An 18,614-nucleotide genomic window follows, 5' to 3' on the forward strand; every position below is an offset into this window, starting at 1 on the left:
AAACAGAGTGTGAAATCACCTCAGTACAAAGCACTGCCTCCCCTCAGTTCTGATTAATGGCAAAGACACAGGCCAGAAGATCTTAGCTTCTCACCCTAATGTCCTAGGGTTCACAGAGGAGCAGAGCAAATCCAGATTCATCATGAAACCAGACCAAATGCCATGCAAAGGGCAAAGGGCAAGCCTGTCCTTGGCTGGCTGCCTATAACCCTGACCCTTACATCTCGAATGTGACGGTTCACAAAGTCATTCTCTACCAACACGGTTTGCATTGTGCAAAGAAAAATGCTTCTTCAAATTCCCGAACCAACCTCTCCTCTCAGGAAAGCTCAGTTCTGTAAAGAATCAGTGCTTGTACCACCTCTTGCTCTGTGGAAGGATTTGTAAAGGCTTCTGACTTATTCCTGAATCACACTTCCAGGAAAAGTCTGGAATTTTCCTGTATATTTCCCCTCCACCGTACACTGATCTCTTCAACGTTCGCTAAATTTCTAGCCCCATCAACAGGTGACTACTGCACTGTGGGAACAGGCCCCCAGAATTTCCAGGATATTGTTTGTTTCCTTCTAAGGCTGAGAGTTCTTGATCTGGGGTCCACAAACACCCAAAAGCCTGCACGGAAATGCAGCATGTCGTGTGTAATGACAGCCATTTTCCGGGGGAGGATGCAAAGCTTCCTCCACAGCTCAGGGAAGTCTAGCACCCAAAATGATGGCTAGAACTTCCAGTGGATGGGCTCACATCAGAGGCCTGGGCCTCCACCACATCGGACATGTCATCCTCTCTCAAAGCAAACCCAAAGTGGTTTGGGCCTAGGAACCACCATTTCCTTGGGCTGCTCCACTGGGTCCTCCCCCGTGGTCATTAACTCGGGCTCCTGGCTCTCCTTTCAGAGCCATTTCTGACAAACCAAGTTTTCAGGACTGTGTGAGGTTTACCATTTCCCAACAGCTGGTAGAGAAAAACCAAAATGGCCCTAGGAAGCGGAAGCTGGCAGACCACTAGGATCACTCTCTAGGTGATGCCTCACTTGTGTGAGCCAGCCTGGCGGCCCCAGGGCCCAAAATAAAACCTGCACCTCAGTGACAAATCTCTCCACTCACCGAAGAGCCAAATCTCGAATGCCAAACCCGAGAAGGCCACGGGTGTGCTGCCGCTCAATTCCAGCGTCACAGAAAATGACTGTCCAAGGACCCAGTGGGTCCCTGACAGGGACAGGGACTGCTCTGGGGAAAGCAGATGGGGCAGGTCTCACACTCCCCATTTTACAGGGGTTTTAGTTGAGGTGCCCAAGGTCACAGAGCTGTTTTCAACAGCGGGGTGGGGACTAGGAGCCAGAACTTTCAAGCAGATGGAGGCTGGAGGAAGGGGCTAGCCCAGATCAGGGCAGGGAAAGAAGGGATGGGCAGAGGAGAGAGAAGGGTGCAGGGGCCCTCAGAGAGGGAGGGTGGGGGTCGGAGTCTGACAGCTGCTGCCCACCCCCCCCCCCCGCCTTCCCCCACAGGCCAGCGTGATGGCTAGAATTGAAGCTGCCATCCCGACTCCCAGTGTGACTCTGGCATAAAGGTTAATCACACCCAGAAAATGCTTATTAGAGGCCATAAATAACTATGCTGCTGAAGCTCAGTCCGCTCCTTAAGGCACAAAAGTGCAATTTCCTTTGATGGGATGATTGGGTAATTAACCTTTTAGGGAAGGTTCTGAAGGGCCACTGGAGGGAGGAGAGGGATGGTCTGGAAGCACCGGGGGCTGCCCCCGCCCCCCGAAAATTCATGATGAGAAAGGAGAAGGGCCTGCCTTCCCTCCCCTGGCATGACTACCTCTGATGCTGGGCTTGGGAGAAACTCCCCCATCCGCTCCCCCACCCCCACCCCAGGCCCCAGGAAAATCTCTTGCAGGGTCCAGGGACACAACCACAGCCACATTCAGTGTGATCCCTCAGCAAGATCCCTCCTGCTTCTGCTGAGTTCTGAGCACAGTCCTGCCACTGATTTTGTGACTTTGGGCGAGTCACCTGGGCCCTCTGGGCAATCAGGTCTCTCCTACCCACAGGGCATGGATGTGAGCCACTTGAGGAAAACACAGAGAGAGATGACTTCTGAAATTTAAAGTTTCCACAGGTGTCCAGGGAGTCACTACCATGACCTGGTCACTCTGGGTCTCAGAATCGTGCTTGGTTATGGAGAGAGTTGAACAAGAGCAGGGTTCCCGCAGTGTCATCTATATATCTATCTATGATAATGTCTTCATCCATTCATTCGATGGACCCCTGTGCTGTTTCCATGTCCCTACTCTTATAAATGATGCTGCCATGAACGTGGGGGTGCACATACCTCTTCGAGAGAGTGATTTCATTTCCTTTAGACATATACCTAGAAAGCGGAATTGCTAGCTCATATAAAAGTTCTATGTTTAATTATTTGCAGAACCTCCATACTGTTTTCCAGAGTAGCGGCACCAATGTACATTCCCACCAACAGAGCACAGGGAGTCCCTTTTCTCCACAGACTCACCAGTGCTTGTTATTTCTTGCCTTTTGGGTTTTGTTGTTGTTGTTGTTGTTTTTAAGCCCACGGAAGGTCTTGAACTCACAACCCTGAGATCAGGACCTGAGCTGAGATCAAGAGTTGGATGCTCAACCGACTGAGCCACCCAGGCGCCCCTTTCCTGTCTTTTTGATCCTAGCCATTTTAATAGGTGATATTTCGTTGTAGTTTTGATTTGCTTTTCCCTGATGATGAGTGAGCGAGTTTCTGATATACCTGTTGGCCATCTGAATATCTTCTTTGGAAAAATGCCTATTCAGGCCCTTTCTCCGTTTTAAATTGGATTGTTTGGGGTTTTTTTGTTATTGAGTTAGTTGTATTTGTTCCTTATATATTTTAAATATTAACCCTTTATCAGAGATATGGTTTGCAAGGTGTAGCCTGTTTTGAGCAAAGCCAAGAGAAGAAAATCCTTTCTCCATTTTAAATTGGGTTGTTGGGGTTTTTTTGTTATTGAGTTAGTTGTATTTGTCCCTTATATATTTTAAATATTAACCCTTTATCAGATATATGGTTTGCAAGGTGTAGCCTGTTTTGAGCAAAGCCAAGAGAAGAAAATCTAAATATGAAAAAGAGGAGGGGTCATAAATCAGGATTTCTTTAAAAGCCAACTCCCCTGTTGCATTTAAAAACTAGGATCTGGGTGTGCCTGGGTGGGTCAGTCGGTTGAGCATCCAGCTCATGATTTTGGTTCAGGTAACGATCTCAGTGTTGTGAGATCAAGCCTCATGTTGGGCTCCGTGCTCATGGAGATTCTTTCCCTCTGCCCCTCCCCCCACTCACAAGTGCTCTCTCTCTCTCTCTCTCTCAAATAAATAAATAAATAAATAAATAAATAAATAAATAAACATTTTTTAATAATCCTAGGATCTGGTTTGCCAAACTCTTCGGAAACCTGTCTGTGCCTACAGGGCATATAACTATAGACACGGAGTTACGGTGTGGGGGAGAGGCAGGGCCCCCATGTAATGGTGGTGCACAGAGGTGCCAAGCAGAGCGGTTACTGGGGGCTAGGGTTGTAGGCTGTGTCCCAGCAGAACTGAGACCCTCCACGGTGTGTTTTCTGATCCACATGGAGGTGCTCTGAGGACTAGCCAGGGTAAAGTAGACTTGGAACGAAGGACAGCGAAGTCATGTGCCCTTTCTCAGCCCTCCCCTCTTCTTCCCCATCCTGCCCAGGCCAGGTCCTCGTCCGACAGCCTCTTTCTAGGACAGCCACAGCCTGTCCCCACCTCCAGGCAAAGAGCCTGTGCTTTGCTCCCAAAGTGGGGGGGCAGTGAAAGATTATTCTAGGCAGATGAGACATAATTTATTGTTACATTTAATTAACTTAAATTGTTGTTGTGCAGAGAGGAAAAAATAAAAGGAAAGTCTCCTGCCTACAGATCGGGGCGGGGGGGGGTGGAGAGGATCGCTGGGGTGTTCCTCGCCTCCGCCCTTTCTCCCAGGGGTCTGGGGAGCTAGTGACTCCTCTGCTCCCCTAATAAGGACCCTCAGCACAGCTGAAAGCAGCGGGTACCTGCTTCTCCCAGCCCAGGGGCAGGGAGGACCTGCAAGACCCCAGGTCTGGATTTACACAGACCCCTCCAAGGATCCCAGATCTACTGTCCCTTGGGTTCTAAGCTCCCTGAGGGCGGGCTCTATGTTCAGCTGCCTTTGGACCCTCAGTGGGGCCTGGCGCAGAGTAGGCCCCACGATGCCTGAATGAATAAATGATTGACTGAATGAAAGAACAGGTGGGTTTCTACTCTCTGCCTCCTTTGACCATGGGGTCCCCTTGTAATTCCCACCAGGACACTTCCTATTCCCCATTTTCCTGCATCTCTATGCTTCCAGCTGCCAGGTGCTCTCTCAGAGGCTGAGTTCCTAGCTCCTTAGCGGGCTGTGTGGAAGGAAAAACATTAGGGGGTGGAAATGCGGGGCTGAGGTTCTGTTCTGACCCTGGCAAATTTGCTCCCTGGACAAGTCACTGCCCCGTGCCCTTTCCTGCCTCAGTTTCCTCGTCTGTAAAATGAGGAGGGCAGTGTGTTCCCTACATTCCTTTCCAGGTCTGAATACGCTCTGCCTTCAGGATGCACAGGAGAGTAGAAATCAGACCTCTAACTCTGGGGCCTGAGAAATCCGCGTTGGGGTCTTCTATCTGCACCTCCTACCTGTGTGACCTTGGGTGGCTTAACTCCTCTGAGCCTCAGTTTCCCCACCTGTAAATGGGGCTAATAGGGATGAAAGTTTCACTCTGAAGCTCTTGAATCGAGTCAACACCACCATGCATGTAAAACAGCATGGGCATGTGATGTGATGAGTACTGGGTGCTCCACACACCTGATGAATCCCTGAACTCTACCTCTGAAACTAATAATACACTATGTGTTAATTAAGTGAATTTGAATAAAATTAAATTAAATTTAAAAAATAAAAAAATAAAAATAAAACAACACAGGGCCGAACACAGGGTAAGCAGGTAACAGGTGGTGGTGAGAACTCTTACTCGACTCCGTACAAGTGGCTTCCTTCCCAACTTGGCCTTCCTCTCCAGAAGCACCCCCTGATGGGTCCCCTGCCCACCCAGGTCACGTGCACCCACTTTCCACCACCTCTCTGCTCCCAGGAGCCAGCAGCCTCCTGCGGAAGTGGAGTATGTCTCTCCGTGGGATTGGCCAGGCACGGGGAAGGGTGGCAGCGGGGAGGCGGTGCCCAGAGCCCTGCTGACCTCCCAGCCTGGTCTGCTCTCCTTTTCCTGCTTCTCAGGCATTCATTCTCTCCCCCTTTTCATAGGGCCCACCCCCCTCAGATTCACTCATTACTATTTCCTCATAGCTCATACCTTCTCAGCCTCCCTGCCTCCCTCCCACCCACCTTCCTCTCTCCCCTGGCCTTAACCTCTCCAGCTTTTCCTCCCTCCCTCCCTCCTTTCCTTCCTTTCTCTAAATTCCAGCTTGTGTTGAAGGCTTGCACTGTGCCAGACTCTGATTTTTCTCATTTAATCCTGCTTGACTCCAAGAAGTTGAGCCTTTACTCTCTTCCCACTGCACAGATGACAGACTGATGCATGCACAGAGGGTAATCTACTCAAGGTCGCTTACCACAGTAACTGGGGGGCCTGGCATGGGAACCGTGTTCCAGTGCTGGGATTGTACCCCTGGGTGGGATAGCCTGTTACCCTGCCTGTCCTGCCCCCCTTCCTACTCCCCGCCCCTCAGCATGGACCCTCCCAAAGAGGAGGGTCCTTTGCCTCTTGATGTCTAGCTCTAGGCTATGACCTGGCTCCCCAAGAACTGGCTGTGGGAATTGGGGGGGTAGACACCAGTCGGACACTGTCAGGGGACTCAGGGCAGGGCTGAGTTTGGTTCTTGGAGAGGAGTGGAGCCGGGCCGAGGCTCTGATCCAGCCCCTTGCTCCCGGGAGTGGTGATGGCCCCCAGCCACTGAGAAACCATTGCTGAGGGTATGGGAGAGGCATCTGCTACTCTGGGTGACAGAGCTGAGGTGCTGGGGACAGCGTGCGAAGACACCAGCTACGCAGGTGTCACTATCAGCTGTGCCCTCGGCTTAGCCACTGTCTGACAGGTGTGAAGTGAGGGGGATTTCGGTGTCAGCAGAAAAGGGATGTCCTTTAAGAAGCTGGGTTTTAAAAGGTGTGTGAAGAGGGCCAGGAAGGCAGAGTGAGATCATCTGACATGTGGAAATCAGGTTCTATTAGAAAACTGCTAAAGGTTTTGAGGCTGTTTTTTTCTGGAGAAACAACTGCCTTCTAAGGCCATGAGGCACTGGTCTAAAGGGGCTTCTGGGCCACCAAGCCCCACCAGGGTAATTTAGGGCAGCGATTAGGAACAATCATACAATCGTCCATGCAACAGGCAATGGCCCTGTTTCTTTGCCTGCGGAAGAAGTGAATGAGGTGAAATCAGAAGTTTCCAGACAGTCCTGGGCATCTGGGAGATAGAAAATTCTGTTTCTTGGGCTTCGCCCCAGAAATTCAGGTTCAGCCAGCCTGCGGGGAAACACTAGTTTTTAATGCTCTCCAGGTGATTCTGCAGGTCCCCCAGAACTGAGTGTACCTGAACTAACCCAGTGGTTCTCAACTGGGGGCAATTTTGTCCCCTATGAAACATGTCATTTAGCCACAGCTGGAGGAGAGCTACTGGCATTTAGCGGCTGGAGGCCAGGGCTGCTGCCCTATAGCCTCACAGGCACAGGACAGCCCCCGCAGCAAAGAATGACCTGGCCCCAAATGTCAGTCATGCCGAGACTCGGAAACTCTGTACTGGAGCGTTTTGTAGCTTCCTCCCAGATCTGAAGACACGCACCTGCCGGCCCATCATGGAAGCTGGGAGGGGGACCAGCAGGTGACGAACCCTGGAAAGGATGGGGGAACAAGAGAGACAGGTCTGTAGGACACAAAGAGGCCCTGATCTCACTCCCTCCAGCAAATGCCCTGTGGGACCTTGGACCAGTCACTCACCCACCTCCTAGCCTCTGGCTGAAAGCCGGGGAACTGTGGGAATGTGCGCAGGAGATACAGGGATGAAGCCAGAGATGCAGGGATGAAGCAAGAAAGTGCCTGCCTGCCTGTGGGTGCAGCCTATGCAGGGAAACGAGCAGCACAGGGAAGGCACCACGAGTGGCAGCCTCTTCCCCAAAGCCAGCAAGCTGGGCTCACCCAGACAAGGCTCTGGGGCAGCCTGTGCCCAGGGCCAGCACCGTGGAGGCGGGACTGCTCCAGAGTCGGGCCCTGGAGCACTGGAGAAGTTGGGCTTCCTTATCTTGGGCAAGCCCGGGGCCACAGGCTAGAACCCATGTGGGGCTGATTTCCGTGAGCTTTGGGGTGAACCCACCGCAGAGGAAGGGCTTCTCTTGTCTCACCAGAGCATGGCGACCACAGAAGGGCACGAATCTACCCCCCTCCACCTCAGTGACAAGGTGCAGGTGATGAGTGAGAACCAAGAGGGGAGGGGGCCCACGCAGAATTGCCAGAGTTAAGGGCTCCAAGGAAAGCAAAGGTTTCCACCCTCTTGGCCATGAGCTCTTCCCGCGTCAGGCCCCAGGCTCCCCTGCCAGAAAGAGCCGCTCCATCCAGAGTCCTCCCAGTCCCCACAGTGCAGAGCATGGCCGGCAGCCAGGCTCCCATGAAAAGTGAACCAGGGATTCTGGGCCATCAGTTCTGGCTCCAAAGGAGGGTTTTAGACCAGCGGTACTCGAAGGGTAGTCGGGATGGGTGCTGGGCTGCAAACCGTTTGTCACTGAGAGTAAGCATTTGGAAACACTGATGTGAATTGTCCTCGCTCGGACATCCTTCCAGGTTGTCGAGAGATGCATCTCAGTGAACAGGGTTAGACCAACTCCAACTCCGTCCACCTCTCCAGGACAGGCATGTGGTACAGGCTGCACAATCATCACACGCAGTAGGGCCAGGTGCCAGTCTGCCATGGACTGGAAAAATCCATGTGGTCCTTCCCCACGGCCTGTGTGAGAAGCCTTGCCTTAGCTGGAAGAGAGCAGACTGTGGCTGGCTTATCGGGGAGGCCCCACGGAGGAGGCTCCATGGTTGGGGCCAGCGTCCAGGGTGGCAGAGGCGAGGGGAGGGGCCCCCCAGTAAAAGCAGCAGGTCTCACTCAGTGAGTTTTATCGGGGGGCGGGACCCTCACCACATAGCATCTCCTCCTTTATTTTCCATCATGGTCCAGAGGAGGACCAAACCTGGCAAGGCTGTGTGACTTGCCCAAGGTTACCCAGCTGGGAAGTGGCAGAGCTGGCTCCAACCCCAGGCACCCAGCCCCCTCAGCTTTAGGGACAGCGCTCCTTCTTCAGTGTGGGGGGTGTTCGGCTTCTCAGGGGTGCACGGGCCCTGCATTTCACAGCCTGGCAGCAGCATTAATGGGGAGGCTATTGGGGGCCCAGCAAACTGGAGAGAAAGACACCAGAGGCAGCCCCACCCCCTCCCTTATGGACCTGGGGGGTTAGGATGTGGATTGAGAGACAGGATCCCCTAGAGGGAGGCAAGCATGGGCCCACTCCTTTCCTCCAGTGTCCCCTACCCACCTCTGTCTTGCCTGACTGTTCGTGCCTCGTTCTCAGCAAAACCAGGGCAGCGGTGTGGAGGGAACCCCAGGCCGCCGCCACACCTCCTCCCCGGCCCCTGCTTGGGGACCACAGTGCCCTGCTGTCTGAAGACCCCAGGTTCTGAGAAGGATCTTGCACCTTTGTGAGCCCAGCTCCAAATCTGCCTCGAGCGACATCTCCCACCAACCCTGCCCAGAACCCTTTTCACATGTAGACAAAGTGGGGACAGGGGTGGGACACCGGGCAGGGCCGGAATCGCTCAGTGTTACTAAGTGGCACCGACAGCGTAGCACTCGGTCCGCCATTGAGTCATAAATCCGCACACAGAGGCAGAGGAACTATCTGTCTAGCTTGTCATTTCTGTGTCTCCTGTCGCCATAGCACCTCTACGTGCACCGACAAACATGCAGCAGGGAGCAGGAACCGGGAGACACCCTCCCCTGAATTCCGCATCTGTGGTCTGCGTGCGGGCCTGGAGCACTGAACGGGGTGCCAGGGACCTTTGTGTGTGTGTTTAAGGGACTCCTCCTGGCCCCGGCGGAGCTCAGAATGTGTGGTAGGAACAAGGGCTCAGGGGATGTGAGCGACTAGGGGTCCGTGTGGGGTCTGGTTAGCAAATGTTTTGAGCATCCTGTGGGGGGACACACCAAAGAACAAGAGAGTGCCCTGTTGTTTGAGAGCCCACCCTGAGCTAGAGGCTCACATCAGGAGGAGGAGACACAGAGCAAGCACAGGAACAACCAGGGAGAGATGCACTTGGACGGGAGGGCTTCCTGGAAGAGGGGGTTAGTTCAGGAAGAGGATAGTTCAGGAAGACTTTGGTGGACATGTCAGACAGGTTTGGTGCAGAGACTGGAGGGCGGAAGCCCCACGATGAGCAGCAGCATGGCCAAAGGCAGGGCAGCCGTTAGAAATGAGTATTGGGGGGGGGGCGCCTGGGTGGCTTAGTCATTAAGCATCTGCCTTTGGCTCAGGTCGTGATCCCAGGGTCCTGGGATCGAGTCCCACACCGAGCCCCGCATCAGACTCCCTGCTTGGCCGGAAGTCTGCTTCTCCCTCTCCCACTCCCCCGGCTTGTGTTCCCTCTCTCGCTGTGTCTCTCTCTGTCAAATAAATAAATAAAATCTTAAAAAAAAAAAAAGAAATGCGTATTCTGGGGGTACAGAGAGGGTAGGAAGGAGGACAGTCTGAGTGAGGTGGAGGGCCGGAACATTGATGGGTTGCCCAGAGTGTCTGATTCCTTCGCGTCCAGAATGGGAGAGGAGGACTCAGTAGGGTGGTGTGTGTGGGCCCTGGCACAGAGGCAGCTCACTAAATGGCGCATCTGACCAAGAGAAGCTGGTTAGAGAGAAAGGCAGGAGGAAGGGGAGAGGGCAGGGGCTCAGACCAAGCCCAGGACACAGGCCTCCCTCCAAGGGCCAGCCTCTCAGCTTCCCAGCCAGCCATATGTGGCCCCGGGAGTGACCATGGAGACTGTCCGACCTGCCGTCCACTTGTCCACTGTGAGCACACAGCCCCTGGGTTGTGCTACTCCTCTGTGAGTCTGTCCTCCAGCCCTGGCCTCTAGCTGGTGGATGCCACACACCAGCCTTGCCGGTTCAGCTGTGCTTAGGGAAGAGAGGACGGGGTGGTGACCATCTGAGGGGCAGCAGGTGGGGGCATCCTAGTACAAACGCTGCCAAGGTGGCTCACTCCCCGGAATCCGTGTGTGTGTGTGCGTGTGTGTGTGTGTGTGTTTGTGAAAGAGACAGACAGACAGACTGCACACCGGCAGTCAGTTAGGACCACAAAGGCAGCAGGCTCTGTTCCTTCTGAACTTGGGGAGGGGAACGCAGCCCTGGAGGCAGTGGGAGGCTGGTGCGGGTGAGGGGAGGGCTCCTTTCTGTGCATGTGCATCAGCGGCCTCCACACAGCGAGCCTCAGAGCATCCCTGCTCTCCCGGGGTCTCCTGACAGCGGAGGAAGGCACCAGGCAGAAGGGTAGGGATGGGGGGTGATAATTCTTAGAAGAAATGAAGAGGGAAAATGCGATCTCTGGCCTCAGAGCAGGGGCACGCGTTCTGTTGCGTGCAAGGGGGTACAGAAGTATAAAGCAAAACCACCAAAAATGACACACAGGTCTTTTTTCTTGCTATACCTCTTTCTCTCTTTCCCTCTCTCTCTCTCCCTTCCTCCTTCCTCTGTCCTCTAGGCTTTCTGTCCCGATCTCTCTCTCTCTCTCATGCCAACTTTAGCCAGTGGTACCCACCTCTGCATCACCTTTAGTTTCTGTCTGCCTCTCTGCTGTCTCTCTGCATGCCCACATCTTATATAATAATAAAATTGTCCACCCTGAGCAGGCCCATGGCCTGCTGGGCTTTTGCTTCTGTTAGTGGGATGGGGGGTGGGGGGGACCAGTGCTGGGGGCCTGGACCCCTGAGGACTGTGCCTTAGTCAGCCCAGAGCTTTCCTCAACCCTCCCCCAGGGTAGCCACCCACCCCCCCAGTTTCCTCCCCCAGCCTGCAGAGTCCAGCCCCGCATTCTTGGGCCTCCTTCCCTCTCCCCACCCAGCTCCGTCCCCACGTGTCAGGGCTGGCTCCTCTAGAAACCACTGAGCCCTTCCCACACAATGCCAAGGAGGCTGGGAAAACATGGATCCCGGGGGAGAAAGTCCCTGCCCTAAATGAAATGACACAGCCATCTCTTGCCCTTGCCCATTACCCTGGCAAGGCTTGGTCCCGGGCTCTTGGGCTCCAGGCACCTGCCAGGCACACGGAGCGGTTCAAGGTCCCAAAGGCCCCGCCTCCCAGCGCTTAAAGTTTCAGCTAAGTCTCCCCCCTGTGCCTCAGGATAACCCTACTCCTCTTAAATCTCCAAATTGTAGTCTGACAGCCTAGAGCAACAGAAGCGGCTGGACCAGTCTGGCCAGTTTCTATCCTGGACTCTGACCTAGGCGCCCTGGCTCATGGCCAGATTGGCTGGAGGTTGGAAACAGATGGAGAGGTGGAGGGGGGGCAGGCGTGTACCCCAAGAACCCCTCCTTAAAGCACCTCACTGGGGCTGTTCCCCGAGGGCTCAGCAGGGCCAGGGTGGGATCATGAAATTGCCTGTGTTTATAGGGCAGGCAGGGTACTCACAAATATCTTCATTTGTCCCTGAAACAGTTTCATGGCCACTGCGTGGACAGTTGGCCAAAGAACACATTTGGCAAGAGCATTTGAATTGGCAGTTCTGTGTACACGGGACCTGTCTCCCAGAAATACCTCTCAACATGGCCATTTCACAGAAAAGGAAGTTTATGTCCATGCTCCCCAAGGCTCCCCCTCCCCACCCCACCCCTCTTCTCCATTTTGCTGAAGCAGACACCGCTTACTCCGGAAAGGAATGGTGAAGAATCTGTTGCTTAATGGACTCCAGCTAATTGTTTTCAAAATGATTGCTTGCATCAGTGAGTTAATCATTTTGTATTATCCTCCCTACATGTCTCACTTTTATTATCAAGTGTTTTCACATGTCAGACATTCAGAGGGCCAATTGCAGGCACCTCTGTCCTTTGACGTTTGCACTCAGCTGACGGCAGGTGACTCCAGCCCTTCTCCCCAGAGACTGTGACAAGGACTCTTGGGGCAGGAGGAGATTCTCCATTGCCAAGCACTCCTTCCTCCGCCTTCCATTCCCTCACCCCATCCTTTGGTGGTCTTATTTGGATTGATAAAATTTGGTAAGATTTATTAAGTGACTACTCTAGCTAATTACTTATTAAGCCAGACACTGTGCAATTGTGCTTAATTTCACACCTGACATCTCATGAAATCATTATGATTAATCCCTTAAAGTAGGTACTATTTTCTCCCTTTTTACAGACGAAAAAACTGAGGTTCAAAGTGATAACCTCACTTGCCCACATCTGCTTCACCTGATGTTCCCACCTGCACAAGAAGATGCTGACCACCACATCGGGCAGAGTGAGGGCTGGCTGGCCAAGAGCCAGGTCTGAAGGCAAGTGCTGAAAAAGGATTCTGAGAATCTAAGTAAACAGCAGTCATTTGGGGGTTATTTTTTGTTTTTTTTTCAAGGTTTAAATAGACTTTATAGGAGTCATTTGTAATTAACAGATCCATTCTTTGAATGTGAAACTGCAACTAAGATTGAGATTTGGCCTTAGCTCCAAAATGGGCTCACTCTTCCTTTTGTTGATTCCAGGGTTGGTTAGGGGAGAGTCAGAACTGGGAGAGATCACCACCCCCACCCCTCTCTGCACAAAGGAAGAAACAAGAAAGGCGCAGGTCACCTGCTACCAACTAGCTCTCCTCCAGACACAGCAAAGGGGCTCAAGCTTCAGCAGACAAGGCTCTACCCTCAACGGAGCCTCTAAATCACTGGGATGCTGCATTGGCTCTTTGTTGCTTGCTGTCTTCCTGTCTTCCTTCCTTCCTTCTTTCCTTCCTTCCTTCTTTCCTTCCTTCCTTCCTTCCTTCCTTCCTTCCTTCCTTTTTTAAATAGTGGAGTTAAGGGGCAGTTCCTGTCTTCTGCATCAGAGCATCAGAGATGGCTTTCTTTTTCTTTTTCTTTTTCTTTCTTTTTTTTTTTTAAGGGAGAGAGGGGGGATGGGAGGGGCAGAGGGAGAGGAAGAGAGAGAAAAATCCCAATCAGGCTCCCATGCCCAGTGCAGAGCCAGTGGGACTCCATCTCATGACCATGAGACCATGACCTGAGCTGAAATCAAGAGTCGGAGGCTTAACCGACTGAGCTACCCAGGTGCCCCGAGATGGCTTTTCTGCTAGGGTGATTTTGACATGACATCTGCATCTCGTGGGAACAGCAATTGGTCCACCCTGATCGTACAATAGCAAACTGGAAAAAGCAACAATAATGCCATCCATCCAATCAACAAACATTCATGAAATGACCACTACGTGCAGTGGATTATTAGGCTTGGTGCTGTGAAAAGTGAAAGATGCAAAAATGCTATGTATTGAGCGTCCAAGAGGTTTTCCTAGTTGCTTTTCCTACATTATCCCCTTTCATCTGAAGAGCAGTCACCTTGCAACGTTTTCTGAAAACAAACTGCCAGGTGCCATTTCAGGTACTTTCCGTGGATTAATTCTTTCATCCTTACTTCAGCATCGTGAGTTAGGTCCTGCCTCCATTTCATAGTTGGAGATACTCAAGCTCAGACAGGGTACTGAGTCCAGGTGCCAAGTACCAAGGTACCACAGCTGGGGAGGACAGAGCTGGGAAGTGGCTCCGCTGTAGCCCACTCTTCCCGGAGAAAGTCATGGCCCTAAGGAGTGTTTGGGAACAGATCTTTCACAGAGATGTGAAAGGTACCAGGGAATCTAGTCCAATACCCCTGTTTATAGACAGAGAAACTGCAGCTCAGAGAGGGAAGGTGAGCTGCCTTAAGTCACACAGCTGATTAGAGGTACAGCTGAGACCCAAGTCACGTTTGCCAAATCCCAGGCTGATGGCCTTTCCACCCCAATAACTGCAGAAATGATCAGCCCTGTGCCTAATGCCTTCCTTCCAGGCCACACCATGGCCAGGGCTAGGGCCCCTGGGCTCGGCATGCATTGTGGGTGCATGGGGTGCTGCCAGGGGGCACCTTGGACCCTCCAAACTCCTTCTTCTGTGCAGCTGAACCCTGCTGGTTGCTGATGCTCCCCAAGGGGCAAATGTCAGAGAGGGTGAGAAATGGATTTTCCACTTGAGCTGATCCTCACAGGCTCTGGGTCAGTGTCCTGCTTTTCCACAGGTCTGCTTTTCCACTGGACTGACCCTCTCCCTAGAGACTCATATAGAATCTGAAAGGCCTTGGATGCCTTTCAGCCGCACTCTCCTACTCTGTACCTGGTCTGGGGCAGCCCATGCCCCCACCCCCACTCACCCCGCTCACTCCCCCCCCCCCCCCCCCCCCCCGCCAATGCTCCCCTCAGGAAGTGGCTCTGTAGTATCTGTCAAAAAAGAATTTGAAAATGGTCCAAATATGTGCCGGTTCGGGATCCAAAGTATATCCACGTACAAGCAATACGCAGATGTTGACAAGCTCCCTCTGGAGGCTCGGGAATAACCCGGGACAGACTCAGGCTGTGACATAGTACGAAGGTGTGCCCAACAGCCACAAGGGTACCCAGAAAGGGCCTACAGGGATCACCTCAAAAATGATTGCAGTGGCTGTGTGAGGAGGGCGAGGGGGTAATAATTGCCCCCTCTGGTTTCTAGACAGTGTGATGCTACTCGATTGCTCTTATGATAAGAACAATAGCAATAGGGGGCGCCTGGGTGGCTCAGTCGGTTAAGCGTCTGCCTTTGCCTCAGGTCATGATCCTGGAGTCCTGGGATGGAGTCCCGCATCGGGCTCCCTGTTCTCAGGGAGTCTGCTTCTCCCTCTCCCTCTACTCCTCCCCTGCTGTGCTCTCTCTCTCTCTCTCTCTCTCTCAAATAAATAAAAAAAAATTCTTTTAAAAAAAAGAACAGTAGCAATAAAACCAGCGCCGGCTTCAGAACTCAATCTCTTCTGCCATCCCACCAGGCTTTGCCTTCTTCACCCTCACACCCGCGGCCCACCTGGAGCCCACCATTGGGAGCCGAGCCACACTTGGGTCTCCCTGCGAGGAGCTGCAGCGGGTGGGTCGGTGACCCAGAGGCGCTCCATTCCCCTCTCACCTGGGGGCAGAGACAATATTTCACCTGTCTCCTCCTCTGCATCCACACTTTCCATCCAGTCCCCTGTAACCAGGGCAGTGCTAACCCCACAATAAGTGCCCCAGAGTGGGTCCTTTCCCAACGCTGGCTGACTTGTTGGGGACCGAGCTGGATGTTGGATTAACTCCCCTAGATTCAAACTCACAGAACTACCTGGGCTCTCATCTGGCAGAGGTCTAGGATGAGATTTAAGTGGCTTTGAATATTTGCTGATCAAAGCTAACAAACCCTTAGAACAGTGTCCAGGTTTGAATTCTGGTTCCACTCACTACTCACTGGCTGTATGACCTTGAACAAGTTACTTAGCCTCTCTGTGCCTCGGTAATAATCCCTACTTCCTAGGGCTGTTATAAAGACTAAGTGACTTAATATTTGCAAAGCAGGTAGAACAACACCCAGCAACTTGTCCATGCTACATAAATAGAAGGAAAAAAGTAATTATTTAATTGAAACCAGCATTAGCTGTCCATTCATTCACTGCCTCTCACTCATTCGGTATTTATTGGACACAGGGCACACACCTCACCATCTAGTAGGAGAAACACACATCTCACTATATACAAGGAAAAACACACACATAACGACAAGAAAAAAATATTCCTTTTTTCTTGTAGAAAAACGTGACAATTCTAAGCAGAGAATTGCCCAGGATTCTGAGAAAGAACATTTACCTATTACCATGTAAACTTAAAAAACAAAACAAAACCTACAGTTCAGTTCTTTGAATCCATTTAAAAGATCCTATTCAGTCTAACTGATTAGTGAATTCAGAGCAAGGTTGGGTACACACTAGCCTTTCGGAAAATATTCTCATTCAATACCATCTATTCTACTTCCCTAGATGTTTTTCTTCCTCCCTCCCCCCCCCATCACCCAGAAAATAATCTCTGGGTTCACCCCTAGTCCTCAGTTAATGGGTGGGGGAGGGGCTATGGGTTCAATCAGACCACCCCTCAGCTGTTTTAAAAAAACCACTTATAAATATTTAGGAGGGGAGGGAGAGAGGACGGAGAAAGCTTCAGTAACGTCTCCATTGAACAACTGACAGCTTTTACATTTTAAAATTTGGGTGCTTTAAGTCAAAGCACTGTGAGCTTGGTATACGTACAGTTGGTTTAATAACTGATGGAAAAATGAAATTCGCACCCCTCCCCCAAATCCATTCAATTCTTTTCAATGTAATCGCTTTTAAATGCCCCGGACCCAGTCAAGCTGGTGTGGTCTGTGTTTGTAGCCCAGGCCATCCACACCGACCCTGCAAGAGTCCGGATCCTCCGGCGAGGGCAGGGCTCCCAGGCAGCGGTGCCCAGGCCCACCCACCTCTCCCTCCGGCTGCTGCTTACGCGCCTACAACCGGCAAGCCGAACCGCTTTGGGAAGGGCTCGGCCCTGGAAGTGGCGCCTGTCACTACCGGCGGGCCGGACTGACGACACCCCGGCCCTTCCCCGGCCGACGCAGCCCGCGGCACTCCCCGTCGCCCCCGAACTTCAGCCTGCAAACGCTGGACGTGCGGTCTGGCGACTTTTTCGAAACTCCGGGCGCCGGAATCGCGTCGCGAGACCCGGAGCAGGAGAAGCAGGCGCGGCCGCCCGCGCGGCACAGGGACTCGCGAGTGCAAAGGCTCGGGCAGCGAGCGCTGGGCTCCTGCCGGCCGGCTGCCGCGCAGGGCTGTAACCGCCGCCGGCTGCACCGTCTCCTCCCCGGAGATTGCGAGATTGATCAAAGGCTGGGAGACACGGGGGACATTTATCTCCCCGGGCTCGCAGCTTTCCGAGCAGGGGAAGGGGCAGGAAGGAGCTCCCAAGAACAGGGCGGGGGCGGGCGGAGTGGGGGAGCTGGTGAGAGGGTGCTGGGGCCGGTGGGGAACCCACCTCCAGAGCCGCCTGTCCCGGGGTCGGGGTCTGCATCGGGGGGTGGGGGGAGCGGTGGAACCAAGTTTTCACTCCCAAAGCCTTAAGCGATTCTCCGCACACAGCCGGTGGCCCGGGTGGGCGGACCCCCTCCTCCGCCAACATCCCAGCAGCTTCGCCACAATGATGTCTTTTTTTCTCTTGAGTCCTCCCCACCCCCGCCACGCCGGCTCCAGAGGTCCAGGGACAGGGACCTGTGCACAGCCCTCCCCAGGGACCCCCATTACACCCACAGCCCACCCGCGTCCCGCGCCGGCCCAGGGCTGGGGACGCCCGCGCTCGAGGGCTGACCGGCTCGCTCTTACCTTGACGAGCCGCAGCTGCGGGCGCCGTCCCATCCTCGGGCTCGCTCGATCACCGTCCCGGACGCCTGGGTCCCTCGGACATCCCAGAGGGGCCGGCCGACGGTGGCGGGCTGGGGCCGCGGCGCGGGCTGGGCAGCCGGGCCCCGGTGTCGCGCTGCCCGGCTCCGAGGTGCCCGGCTCGGCGCTCTCCGGCCCCGCAGCCCGGCCCGGCCCCGCGGGTTCCCGCTCTCCCCGGCCCGGGCAAGTCCGGCCGCCGTTGCCAGACTCAGCCGGGCCGACAGCCGCCTCGCGTCCCCGCCGCCTCCCCCTCGGTCCGCGCAGCAACCCGCCTCGACTCCCCGCCCCCTCGCCTAGCGTCCCCTCCCCTCTCGCCCTCGCCTCTCCCCTCCCCTTCGGTCCCTCCTCCGCGCCGCGCCCCTCTGCTCGCTCCCCCTCGCCTCCTCCGACCCCCCCCTTTCCCGGGCTGGCTCCCCGCGCGCTCGCCTTGCTGACCCCCTTTCCCTGCGCCGGGGTTTGCGGCAGTCGGCGGGACGCACTGACAGCGGTGGCGGCCGCCGCAGCCCGGGATGGGAGGGCGGGGGCGGGAGAGGAGGCAGCCTCCCGCCTCCCGCCTCCCTCCTCCCGCCGGGCTTGAGGTCGGGGTCTGGGGAGTCCAGGGAGTCTGGGGGAACTTGGGGGGCTCAGGTGAATCTATAATAGCGAGGCGATTGGAGACTGGGGAACTGGGCAGCCCCGAATGGGCAGAGACGCCGCGGAAACCGGGTGAAGCAGGGCACTGCGTTTGGGCAGTTCCCGCCCTGCAGCCGGCCGGGAGAAGGTCCGCGCCGCCCCCACTTCAGCAGGGTCCGGGCGTTGAATCCTCACCCCCTTTGGCACCCACACCCCAGGTGCACGCAGAGACGCGAAGCTCTGCGGGACGAATCCTTCTCATTCATTCGTTCGTTCGTTCATTCATTCATTCATTCGTTCATTCCACAAACTAAGCGCCTGCCCAGTTTGGTCCAGGCAAGGGGCTGAACCTGGGAACCCTAAGACGAAGGGGAGACGGCGGTGCCCTGAAGGACTAGCGGGCATCTGAGCACCGTGGAGGGGAAAACAGTGCGCGCATAG

The 18,614-nt window shown here is 54.2% G+C and overlaps 1 protein-coding gene across 1 annotated transcript in view; it reads right to left on the bottom strand.

Annotated features, from left to right (window-relative positions):
* The window catches only part of CRHR1 (corticotropin releasing hormone receptor 1), a 47,024-nt gene extending 28,632 nt beyond the window's left edge, over positions 1–18,392 (bottom strand). Inside the window, exon 1 of the mRNA XM_028087531.2 lies at positions 17,505–18,392. Within this exon, the coding sequence (XP_027943332.2) occupies positions 17,505–17,537 (33 nt within the window). The 5' untranslated portion in view covers positions 17,538–18,392. The remainder of the gene's footprint in view (positions 1–17,504) is intronic.
* Between the last annotated feature and the right edge of the window lie 222 nt (positions 18,393–18,614).

Source organism: Eumetopias jubatus, unplaced genomic scaffold (genome assembly GCF_037043125.1).
Source record: "Eumetopias jubatus isolate StellerSeaLion01/CBP00866 unplaced genomic scaffold, mEumJub1_p1.0 scaffold_10, whole genome shotgun sequence".
Lineage (NCBI taxonomy): Eukaryota > Metazoa > Chordata > Mammalia > Carnivora > Otariidae > Eumetopias > Eumetopias jubatus.